The sequence below is a fragment of the Diadema setosum genome, chromosome 11 (assembly GCF_964275005.1).
Source record: "Diadema setosum chromosome 11, eeDiaSeto1, whole genome shotgun sequence".
Lineage (NCBI taxonomy): Eukaryota > Metazoa > Echinodermata > Echinoidea > Diadematoida > Diadematidae > Diadema > Diadema setosum.
In genome coordinates this window covers 22,390,214-22,403,202 of record NC_092695.1, presented here as the reverse complement: position 1 = coordinate 22,403,202, position 12,989 = coordinate 22,390,214, and the positions used below count along the sequence as shown (strand labels likewise).

Below are 12,989 nucleotides of genomic sequence, written 5' to 3'. Positions count from 1 at the left end.
GAAAAAAAAAAATAAAGGAGATGGAGAAAAAGAAAACTCATGCGGATATCACTTTGATCAATACATTAAGCACTTTGATTTGTCCTTATTGCTACTGTCGCTAAGGTTACCAAGGCGAAGCAGGGTGAAGAAGTGCTCCACTTCTATTCCAGAATGAAATACACCACTCTGTATGAATTATGTTGACAGTTAATCTTATATCCAAAGGTACTGTGACTGCCATACACAAGGTGAATTTTTTTATCTGAGGGGAAAAATTTTGCTCCATATCAAACTCTAGGCTACTTTCAAGTGTATTGTAGATATAATTTTGGGTTAAAAGAAAAAAAAAAACTAAAAAAAACAAACCACCTAAAAAAGTCCCACATTGAATGTCAGCTTTTCTCATTTTCTTTTCTTTTCTTTTTTTTTTTTTTTCATTTAAACAACAGACAAGCAAATAAATGCCATTGCCAAGTACCCTGGTATTCTGGGAGGAGCCTAAAACCAGCTTGGAATGTGTAAACTATATTTAGAAGCAAGTAATCAATAATCTTGCAAATGGAGTAAACAGCAAGTTAAACTGTAAACAAGAAATCTCTATAAATAGGCATCAAACACTGTGTGTGTGTGTGTGTGTGTGTGTGTATGTGCGCGTTGTGTATCTGTTGATATACTGTAGCAGCTGCTGAGACTGACAGGTAACATGAGGAAATTTTTCGTTGTGGGGGTTCCTCAAAATTGGAAGAGGCATTGTACTTATCAGGTGGGGGGGGGGGGCAGGAGAGACTGTGTATGACAAGGAAAATATAGGGATTTAATATAATTCTTATATAAATAAGTGATAAATTCCATAAAGATTCCACGAGATTAATTCTCCACGTGTCACCCCCCCCCCCCCCCACACACAACCCAGGTATTGAAACTTGACCTGCTGATGAACTTTCAGTTGCATTTTAAACACAGTACTGAGGTAAAACACGGAAGAATACACACACTTACACATAGACACATATTGACATACACTCAAATAAAAACACACACACATACACACAAAGGAACACACACGCATGTACACACACAAACACTCACACACAAACATACGCACTAAGATTAATTCACGGTAAGCTACTTACTGTTGTTGTAGTTGTACAGATTCAGCTCGGACAGGTGTGACCCTCTCCATGACTAGCTGGGGTTTGCTGCCCTCTTTAGTTGAGTACTGTACAGTCTGCTCTACGGGACTGAGCCTGGGAGAGCTCTGCTTTGGACTGTGTCTCGGGCTGCTCCTTGGGCTGTCTGTGGGGCTGGCACGACCGTCGGACACCAGTTCCGGTGGGGGAGGGGGAAAATCCATGTCCTTCCCCTCCCATGGGGTGACTGGTGTAGGTGGAGGAGGCGGACTGATGACATCCCCCGATTCCCTGTGATCACCGCTACTTCCCTTGGGAGGAGAATCAAAATGCTTAGGCGTCTTCTGCGGTGAAGTTGATGTTGTGCTGTAGGGGGAAAAGATAAGTGTTGCAAAAACTGATGTATTACAAAGCTACATGATATTTTAAGGATAAAGTGAAATTTGTCTCAATTTTCGTGATGATGTGAATGTACATGTTTAATGAATGAAACAATTTCTACATTCATAATTCCAGACATACAATTCCTTAGGAAGAAAAAGAGAAACATATTTCAAGACAATTCCCATGCAACAGAAAATTGACACAGGCAATGCTCAAATTCTAAAGTTTCAACAACATCTGGTACATATAATATTTTGGACACCAGTTTGGTATCTCTTAGAAACTGCTTCCGAAAAGACGAGATGCTTGGTCCCTTGACTCTCAGGATGACGAGTCAAGGATGTTTCACACCATTTTGTGCTGGTTGATGATGAAACTTTGTGATAGACTATTTTCAGCACTCACTGTTCCCTAGTGGAGAGTATGATTCTTTGTTTTTTCTCTCTCTTCCCTACCTCATTGGTTCCACTTTTCCTGTCGGCGGAAACTGGAAGATGTTGAGGCTTTCTGGCTGCAGAGATCGATAGACACTTGCGACTTCCGGTACCGTCTCCTCTTCCTCTGTGACTTTGGGGATGGTTTTGCGCTCAGCAATGTTACTCTGGAGGATATCAGAAAAGAGTCTACGTCAGACTGATTTTTTGTTCTCTCTCTCTCTTTTTTTAATCTTTACTTACTGAAAAACAAACCAACAATACTACTGCTATTGTGTCATTCTCCACTATGTGATTCACACAGATGCTGCAGCTGTTCAAACTTCATACTAAGGTATTAAAAGTATCATGTCTCTGTATGACAGTTCTGCCAAATCATACTTTTTTATCTTAATTTCTGTAATACGCTTCCCTTTTCTCTTCCTGCATCATAAAAATGTGAGAGATGTGCTTTTCAAGAATGCTATGGTCATCTTTAAAAAAAAAATATCATAAGACTATTTATCACAGTAATTTGTCAAAAAGCAGTGGAAGTATGTAAAATTGCTCACAGCAAAAGGTTTGTATGATAGCAAATGAGGGTAGTGTTCTTACATTATATGACCCAGCCGGTGACATCTGCTTTGTTGGTGATACTCTAGATCGGTCCTCTGGAGATATCTGGCCCAATCGGGATCTTTCCTGGCCCTTTGATAGTGACACCGCTGAATCTAGCGACATCCGCTGGTACTGCAGCCGATTATGATGGGTGTAGTGCTGCTGGCTCCTCCTGCGATCTGGGTTTGGTGGATACTGGGTTGGGATCTGGCTGACTGATGATGAGCGAGAGAGAGGGGCACTGACTGGCCGGTTGTGGCTCTGCTGCATCTCGAAAGACATGGTTGTTGCGAGTCGGTAATCGTTTTGGGAGACAACACCTGTCTGGGGAGGGGAATGGTGACTCCGGACTTGCGAGAGGTCATTGCTTGATCCAAAGCCAGAGTCTTGCGCTTGGTGGTGGGGTGGTTGTGAGTAGGAGGAGCCAACACTTGATATTGAGTCTTGCCAATGGTGCCTACTACTGCTGCCGTAGCTAGAAAGGGAAATGTTCGAATGGTACATTTCATCATAACGACTTAGCGACTGCTCGGAGTTGGATATACTCGGTGGTCGAGAGCTGGAAGGGCTGCTTTGTGAACCAGTGGGGGAGCGCTTGGTTTGCACAAAGTTCTTCAAAGCTTCCTTGATTTGATATTTGCTGTCGGGGTCTGACACCTTCCGAAAAGCTGGGATTTTGTCTGAAGGGTCAGAAATTTTCTTCCTCCGATCCTCCACATTTGGCTGCTTGTCTGAGTCAGACTTGGATTTTTTATGGTCACTTCTGTCAATGTCTGTGCTCTGCTGCTGCGAGTCCATCTTCTTCCAGTATTTGCGTGTGTCCTGCACATTGCGTGGATGGTCTGTGAAGGAGTTTTCCCGCGACACCCGCCTCTCAGACTCACTCCTGCGATCCACACTCTCGAGCCTCCCTACATATTTGGTACTGTATTGGGCTATGTCAGAGGAATGTGTGCGCTGATGTATTGGTGCTGTTTTGTTCAGACGAGAGTCCATGTTACCGGATGGGGCAGCAGGCCCTCTTATGTCCTGGTGGAAGGATCCTGTCTTCGAGTGGTTACTCTTCCCAGACCTATGACTGGACCTGAACACATCATCTGAAAGACCCAACTGACGTGCATCCCGCTTTGTGTCTGGCGCAACAATTTTCCTGGCCAGTGCCTCGTTTCCCTCAGACCTTTCTGCTTCCATAGCCTGCCTATCTTTAAAGGACCCTTCCCTCTTCAATCTCGAGAGGATCGAATTGGCCGGAATTTCACTACCGAAGCCAATTGTGCTGGGCAGGTTGTATTCCTCACGGGGCTGTTCACTCTTGGGTGCCCTACTCTCCTCATGCTTTGGCATTTCATATGACTGCTTGGGAGGTTTGAAATTTTCTACTAGCATGGGGCTGATAGGTGAGCGCATACGAGGCGCATTGGCCGAGTCTATGTCACTAGATTGCCTCGAGTGGCTGGATTTCCTGGGCGGGGTGGGCTGCTGAGGCTGTGGCTGCTGGGGAAGCCTTGTTTGCCTCTCGCTGGAGGTGGACATGACGGCACGTTGCCACTCATCGTCACGTTTGTCGCTGGGATTGCGCCACGTCCGGCCGTTGCTCTGTCCCATAAGGCTGTTCCTCTTGTTCATCTCCGTCTCAGAAAAAGTCAGAGCATCCTGAGAGGAACTCGACAACCTGTTCCTCCTCTTTTCCACCTCGGCATACCACGATGTCCTGGTTGACTCTGCTGCTGGCATGGTGCGTGCTAGTGGTGCTGATTCTGTCTTCTGGACTGGAGTTGCACTATCAAAATTATGAGTTCTGGAGAGTGATGGGTAAGAACTCAGGGAATCTTGCTCAAGGTTCCCTGTCTCCATGGACAAACGTAAACTCTCCTGCTGCTCCTCAGCCTCCTCCAAATACTTCCGGTAATCCTGAATCAGGTGATCTTTGGTATCATACCTCTTGTCGGTGCCCCGAGAGGAATTGCCTTTGTGTCTCGTAGGGATGTGATCAATGTCCCGTGTGGGAGGAGAGGGTGGGGAGCTTGTGGCATCCAGGCCAAAATCAAACTTGAAGCTGCCGTCTTGCGGCTTGCTCTCCCCGTAGCTGAACATCTTGTTGTTGGCTTCGTCATACCACACAGGGCTGGCCTTGTAGATTTCTTGTGTGGCACTATTTGAATTCTTGTTTGGATTAGGCTGCGATGCAGAATTGGGTGGGGACTTTTGCCCTTTCTCTGTGCCTGAATACAGTTTGACGGGAGGCACTTCACTGTGATGAATCGCTTGGGAAATTGTCACCGTACTCATACTGTCTGGACTTGAAGTCGACTCTGGCCATGATTGTGCTTTTGTGTGCCCACAATATGCTTGCGTTTTTGACATTGAATCCTCCCTCTTTGGAACCACTGGTGGAATCCTCTTTTCTGGGACAGTGCCGTCATTGTGCCCCTGTGTGTTTCCAATGTTCGAACGGTAGATTGAATGCATGTAGCTCGTCTGCGATTGGCTGGAGAGATTGCTTTGCGCTTGCACAAAATTTCGACGAACAGCAGAGTCTGCAGAGCTAGCAATCTGCCTCTGCGGCATTTGCACGGCGTGTATGCTGACATCCTGCCTACCACCATACCTCTGACCTCTCTGGTCTCCGCTCTCTGGAAGACGGCCCAAGACGGCCTTTGACTGCGCACTGTTGATTTGCGTTGCCATGACAACTTTTGGATATGTCTCCGCGGGCTCGATCTCGAGCTCAATGTTCCTAAGCTTTGGGTTGACACCCTGCGTGATCATCTGGTGCTCGTTCCACATGCGGCGTGCTCGCAAGTCGGAGTGCTCCTCGTTAATCCTGTCCATACTGTGCGATAAACCGTGCTCGTACGCTTCTTTTTTCTTCTTCACAAAGCCCGGAGTTGGGCCCACGCCATCTTCGGCATTGTTATTGTTCAAGCTACCAATGGATCGGCCAGACTGCAGGAATGATGACTCCGAGGCACTATGAAACTGGTTGTAGCCGTAGCTGGTTGGAGGTGGGTTCTTGTACGATGGCTGGGGTGGTTCTTGAATCTTGCTGGGTGACGGGACTTTGGTGAGGTCAGGTTGACTGTATGTCCTACCATCTGTGTGCCAGGATTTTGGGCGATGCACAGGAGCTTGACCTCTGCATGATGATAGATGAGAGAGAGCAACAGAACAGAGACAAAATTACATTTTTGAAACTTGAAAGAAAGCTTTGAAATGAATGAAGGATGAAGATCTCTTGCTTTTGCACTTTATTCGCCACATATAAGACAAGAATCAGAATAATTCCATTCCACTGACTGTGTGCAATTTTCACAGCTTTCTTATTCTAGTTTGATGTCTTGTAAAAAAGATTGAAAAAAATAGATTAATCTGCTTCACAGGAAATAAAGAGTCATTTCCAATTCACTAGGGGCATTTCGGAATGGAAATGAGTTAAGTTACAGGGAAAGTGATACTCACGAAATATGAATGTGAATGTTTAATACAGGTGACAAATCCACCCATCAATGTCAAGGTGACTTAGAGGAATGAATGACAAGGAGAAAATCTACCACTTGCGAAAACAAGAAATTTTTGTGTGCATGAAACTTTTGCGAATTTCCGAGCCAAGGATTTACAAAAGTAAAATGCATGCAAAAATGTTTGTTTACACAATGCGCTGAATGCCAGTGGCAATTTGCGAAAGTTTCATGCTGTGAATGTTTCTGGTTTACAGCATGCACTGCTTTCATTTTTAACAGCACTTGAGAGTTGACCAGTGGAGACTGAAGCATGAACGTAAGAGAAAGAAATCGAGGGAGAGAAAGACAAAGAGCGCCCTCATCTGCTCAAAGTTTTCACCAATGGATACTACACAAAATAAAACAATTCAACACGAAACACAAACACACACACAAACACAAACACACAAACAAACAAAAAACTCACTCTTTCTTCTTCCTCATGAAGACCGGTTTCTGTTCCGCGACTTCTTTGGGGGCGGGGTCAGTGTTGTCCACGCTGTACATTGTGTGTTTCATCATGGCTGCGTTCTCCTGTGCCTGCTTCCTCAGATCAGGGCTCTTGGGACCACGGAAGTCAGATGCTGCTGAACCCCTGCAGAAGGAGAGGACAAGAAGAAGAGAGAAGACATTTAGAAATTGACTGCACCAGAGACAACCATTAAAAGTAGAAAATATTCATAAGAAGCAGTTTGCTGCACCTTTCAAAAAAAAAAATGTTTTGACAACAACGCCTCTCTGCAGTTAATGACTATCTGGTTACATTAAGCAATCCCCTACCCCATCCCCCCACCCAAAAAAAAAAAAAAAAAAAAAAATTGTAATGCTCCCAATAGAAGAGGAAGCAAAGCGAAATTTATTCGTTCCAAGCACCACTTAGGCTTTGATTACAATGTGCTTCTTTGCTGTGAATGGGTACTTGGCAATGATCCACGACGAGAGAGAGAGAAAAAAAAAAAATATGACGTTTCAGCCAGGAGAGGCACTGGTGTACTGTAAATGGTTCTTTATTGGGTTAAAACAAAAGTTTCTTTTCCTCTTTTTGTTATTTCTTCTCTTACCTCTTCAAGTTTGTAAAGTTTTTTGTCTACTCATGATCAACTCGCCATTTGTTGATAATTGCTGATCAGACTATACCGACATGCTAGCACAGGATATACATGTATTGTAATTAGACTTACTAAAGATAGGGCACTCTCTATCGAACAGTTGCACCTCCTATCATTACCGCCTCAGATTGAGAACCAAACAAATGATATAATGACCTAAAAAGACAGCAGCAATCGCCAAAGATAGCGTGCAGTCCTGCGTGAACGGGTTCGAGGGATGTCCACTTTGCCACTCAAAATAACACAGTAGTCACGTCCACTCTGCAATGCTTCCCAATGCCACACCACCCCCCCCCCCACCTTACATCCTGGATATAGCCCCCTCGCAGGCGGTCTTAGTCCAGTGTGTTTATCCTACGGTGGATCTCGCGACCCGCCGTTCTCTTACACAGCATGGAAGTGCTATCGAAGGGAGGGATTACTGTGAAATTGTCAATTCTATTTATACCTCTGTCCGCTCAGTTAGGGACTCGAACAAAATGAGGAAGGGGAGTCCTACCAGAATTTTGGAAGTATTCCAGGAATGCATGGGGGGGGGGGGGGTGGTAATTGATGTACATGTAGGAAGTGGAAGACACCTCAATGGAATATAACTGGCAGTACACTGGCCAAGGATGTCATCCCATTGATAGATCAAAGACAGCAAAGGAATGAAAGAAAGGATGTCAGGGACTAGGCAGCTAGAGACAAAATGCTGATATGTGGCAACAGTTGAAATAATCTCATTAACCACAAATGCCATAAGCAAATATGAAATGCAGTTGTACTTGGAAAGGTGCCCGTGGTGGTAAGGGGCGTCAAGAGGGGAGGGGGTGATAGAATGTCTTAAAATAGTTCTGCCATATCACTTTGAGGACTTCACCAATTACGATGATGTGCGAAATCACTGCGATGACGTCACAATTTTTCTTTGAGACCCAGACAATGACATCTTCAGCCACAAGAGCCAACGACTGTACACGCCCCATACTTGTTGATTTCATCACAATTATCTGTTTTCTTTTCTTTCTTTTTTTACTGACCACAATATACTCCTGCTTTCTCTCTGCCTCAGTCGCTCTTTTTTCACTCTCCTCTATTCAACTTTTTTGAGACCAAGAAAGAACAAGAATGGAATTTGAAATACGCAGTGATGTAAGCATGGACCTTCGAAGCTGTCAAGTCTGGTGTCCCAAGCAACCACTGGTCTCCAAGAACGAAAGAGGTGCCACAAGTATTTGTGATTTAGAGGCCAAATTCATCTGGAAACTGCCACTCAAAATAACTCTCCCATTGTTGACTTCAACGGTCAGTGTATTTTCCCTGCTCTGTTTTCCCTGTCTCATTTTGCGGATATTCAAAATAATGTGATGACTTGCGCTAGCAATAACAAGGAAGGCGGCATCTGATATAATGCAGGGATGCCGCTTAAAATGAAAGAGAGGTTTGAAATACAGCTAAACTCCATTGCATACGAAAGGGCCTGAACTTTGATATGACTAGGGCCCAAATTCACAAATTCAGGCTTTTGCCTGAAAACTGGCATTCCTGATATTTGCGAATGTGATGAGTTTAAATAAAGCACATCATGCACCTGTCACATTTTGGCATACATCCATGATATGAGCGTCTTCCCTGGATTTTCAGGTATGAAAACTGCTACGCAAATATTTTAATGACAATGAAGTAAATTTTCCTGCATCTTACAAACTCTCCACAGATGAGTAAAACAGTGAAATCAATCAAAGAATTCCCTTTGCTTTGAAATTTTTAAAGACAATTTGAAGTTTCACTAAGTCATATCATCAGTCATTTCTTCCTAGAAATGTACCCTTGACATTTCATGTATACCACAGCCACTAATCAAAAACATGGGACAATGTAATGTGATTCTTTTCTTTGTAACACACCAGTCACCTCAAGCACACTCAGTTTGATTATCAGAATTAGACGGCATGTCATAATCAGTCTGAAAGCTTCCTTAATACTATCTCTGATGACATCACCTTTTCAACATTAGGGGAACTTCACATTTGTACCCAAAATCTCTTGTACACAAAACTTTGGCTTCATGCTCTATAATTCTTTTCAACCCCCTCCACGCACTGAAGAGGATCACACCGACAGGTACAATGCAATTAGTCACACCTATCCCTAAATTGGATTGTTTTCACACAGAGTCACGCCACCGATGCAAGTCGACAAAAATGAGCGTGAGATCAGCAAAAAGAGGAAGTTATCTTGAGCTATAAGGCCCTTGACACATCTCCCACAAATCTGACCTTACTTCATCAAATGAGGTTACTGTTTACCAGGCATTTCCCCAAAAATGATATGAACAACTGAAAATACTAAATTGCACTGTCAAAGAGTTGAATGACAATGACAAAGCAAAAACAAAAAACTTAATGGCTGTCTGTCATCATTTAGATCATAAACACTAAATGCAACTTTTGTCTTTCTTTTCTTCTTTGTTTATTCTTCTTGTGAGCTATCCACTACTTCAATTGCTTGAAGCTGAAGAATGAAATGCATATATGCCTACACTATACAATAAGTGAGAATGCCTGTAGGTTATATGCCATGAGGTACATGTATATACACCTGCTGATTAGAACACATTGGAACATTACCACTGGATGTACACCTCAAGAGAACATTCAGTCTGTGCAATTCTAGTGAAATGGGGATGGCTAGGCAAGATCACTATCAAAATGTTTCTGAGGTAAAATGTCAATTTCTTTTAAAGTTAAAAGTTGATTTCCACAATGAGAAAGAGAAGCTTATATGATTTAGATCTGACAAAGCTATACATGTAACTGTTATTTCACTTGGTAAAAACTTTTAACAATCTTACATGCACATGAAGGACATAAATTTCTTGAGGAAGAGAAAGAGAGAAGAGTTAATGTAGAAGGAAAATTAGGAAAACAAAGAAGGAAAGGGACAAGGAAAGTGGGGAGAAAGTTTAATATCAGAAGACAAAAAGTAGAGGGAAGAATGTGATGATAGCTCCAAGCTGGAACAGACTTACCGCTGACACAGTAACCTCTGCCCCGAGTGGGGCAACCGATACGAATAACTCCTCTGTAGATACACCATGCTGGGTCAACCGACAAGAGTCAAAGTGTCGCTATGCGGCGTGCTGCAGCTGAGGGAAGCCAGCGGGCCAAGAGCGCGCAGAGGGAGCTACATGGGACCGCGGCCACACGGAACATGGGAGGAGCCGACACAGTTCAAGTGAGTGCCGAAAAACATGTGAGTAACACTCCCAATTCAATCTGATTTGATAGATGACAATAGCCTCCTCGAACAATGCCACCAACCGCATGATTCAACAACAACAGCAACCAGACAAACAAGGTAAAACTGTTATAAAAAAAAAAAAAGATGAATGCAGGCTGAATGAGAATGAAAGCCCATTCGCAACTGGGGGAAGGGTTGATCCAAAAGCATGGGTGTATTCCCCCATAACAAAGACGATGACAAGAGAGTAAACCGTCAGAGTACAGGGTGGTACACGAATAATACTCTTGTATACACAGAACAGGCTAAATTCAGCGATATTTGAATAAAAGAATGCGGGGGTGTTCCAATGCTCCCTTTTTAGCTTTCTGTTTCTCACAGTATTAATATTTGGGGAATGGCAAAAAATTTAATGTTATTACAAATATGTATAAGCAGTGGAATTCTTGCTCGTCTACTCTATGTCTGAAAAAAAAAAAGAAGAGAAAGAACATAAGGGGGCAGGCAGGGAGGGGGAAAGAGTTTTGTAATGCTCAGGGAATTTGGGGATTATTCATCATCAAAAGAGAAATTAGGATTTCAGAATGACCCCAGAGAGGTGGTTTCACATTCCAATAAAGCACATGTGAACTTGAGAACAGAAAAGTATTTACTCAATGGAATATATATAAATCCTGGAACAACACGAATTGCTTACATTTCTGTTCTCCAAATACACGCTACTGTGTAATCTACCTGACTCAGGCAGAATAGTACGATTTATTTTGCCACATAGTTCATACCTGTCAATCACGGTAATGAAATGAATTATTTGTTTTTCACAGTTCCCAAGACAGATGTTTACTCTTAATGTTTGAGGTGGAAAGGTTCCATTCTAACTTAACCCCACATCACAGGCGAAGGAGTACTGGTCGATTTTTGCAAAATCATTTTTTTTTTAAATGCTAATGTTTGCAACACCTATAGCGACCTATCTGTCATTTCATCTTATGCGATTCCTGCAGGATTCAACAACATTATACTGTAACTCTGCACATACATAGGATGGGGTGTAGTGTGGTGAATGAAGGGTGGGCCAACTGAATGGATTGTTATTTTGCTGCCCATCAGGGTACTTAAAAAAGCAACAACAAAAAATAGTACAGGCTGTTATAACAGAGTCGTCCATCATCAAATTATGTGCATTGAAAAGTATGTTTATCAGTAACAGTCAATTCCAGTCAATAATCTTCCACAGTGTCTAGGTACTGAGATTTCAGTGACAAAGCCATACACAAATCTTCACAGGCATTTCCAAATATATCTGATTCAGGTCTACCTTCTCGTTGCATGGTTACTCACCACAATAGTGCCAAGTCATTAAAGCTAATCTACTTTTGGTACACTCATTTGTTTCTGAATGGTATCATAAACTTAAGTGAGTGCAACTGCAGCTGGGGTACTAACAAACTGCATACCGCTTGCAAAGTAAATTACAAACAAGAGAACATCAGGGACACAAATATTTTATACATTACTTTCTTCTCAACATGAGGTCAGACTTTGCGGAAAAGTCAGACGGCACAAAATGGTCGCTGGTATCAAGCCAAGACAGATACGACCCCACTGACCGTGAATGCCGAGGAAACAGAGTTGACCACAAAACTTCATGGCATTCGTAGCAGACGTGCGGCACTGTCACTGCACCCAGTGGGATGCTCTGGGTGATGCACTCATCACTGGCACTCATCTCTTGGAGGAGGGGGAGGAGGAGGAGGAGGAGGAGGAGGAGGGGGATGAGGAGGAGGAGGATGGAGGAGGATGGAAAGAATGTGGGAGAATGAGAAAGAAGAAATGGAAGGGAGAGGGGAGGAAGAAATATGATGATGATGAGGAGGAGGAGGAGGAGAAGGCAGATAGAGAGGAAGGGGGGGGGGGAGGGAAGCAGAGTGAGAAAGAGGAGGAAGAAGAGCAGGTAGGAGGAGGATGACAGAGAAGATAATGGAGATTGGGAAGAGATGGAGAGGAAGAGGAATGAGGAAACAAAGGAGGAGGAGAAGGAGTAGTGAGAATGTCAGAAAAAGATAGTCCACCAAACTGATAGTCAACCACACTCTTTAAAAAAGAAGAAAGAAACAAAGCATAAATTGAGCATTGCTTACAGTATAGGCCCTACCCATTTCATCAATTACACTGAAATGTTATCATCTTAAAGCAAAATGGAGTATGATTAATTAGTGTTTGGAGCTTGAAATTCCTTTTCTTCAGAGTTTAACACTGCCATTCCTAATCAGCTGTGTGTGTGTGTGTGCGAGTGTGTGTAAGGGTGTACATTTATGAGTGATGGGTGGTGGTAAACAGGACTAAATCCCATCAATCACTCTTTTGATGAAGTAAACATCACCTCATATCCTTGATTTCTCTACACATTATGGAATTATTGAACTTGCATCATAATACTGAATTTAAAAAAAAGAATGATGTCCCGTGATCTGGTTTCAGATTGTCCAGATGATGATATGCATCTTGAGTGAGCTGTCTCGTGACCGTGAGGTATCCAATATCTTGTCATTTGCACACTGGCAACGAGAGAGGAAAAAAAAACAGAAATCCTTTCTTCTCGACGAAGGAGAGCAAACACATACACGC

The 12,989-nt window shown here is 43.1% G+C and overlaps 1 protein-coding gene across 1 annotated transcript in view; it reads right to left on the bottom strand.

The window, feature by feature from the left end:
• Positions 1–12,989, bottom strand: part of LOC140235360 (uncharacterized) — a 177,996-nt gene that overhangs the window by 20,802 nt on the left and 144,205 nt on the right. Inside the window, exons 2-5 of the mRNA XM_072315388.1 lie at positions 6,455–6,622; positions 2,525–5,663; positions 1,952–2,097; positions 1,116–1,478 (exon numbers count right to left, since the gene is read on the bottom strand). Of these exons, the coding sequence (XP_072171489.1) occupies positions 1,116–1,478; positions 1,952–2,097; positions 2,525–5,663; positions 6,455–6,622 (3,816 nt within the window). The remainder of the gene's footprint in view (positions 1–1,115; positions 1,479–1,951; positions 2,098–2,524; positions 5,664–6,454; positions 6,623–12,989) is intronic.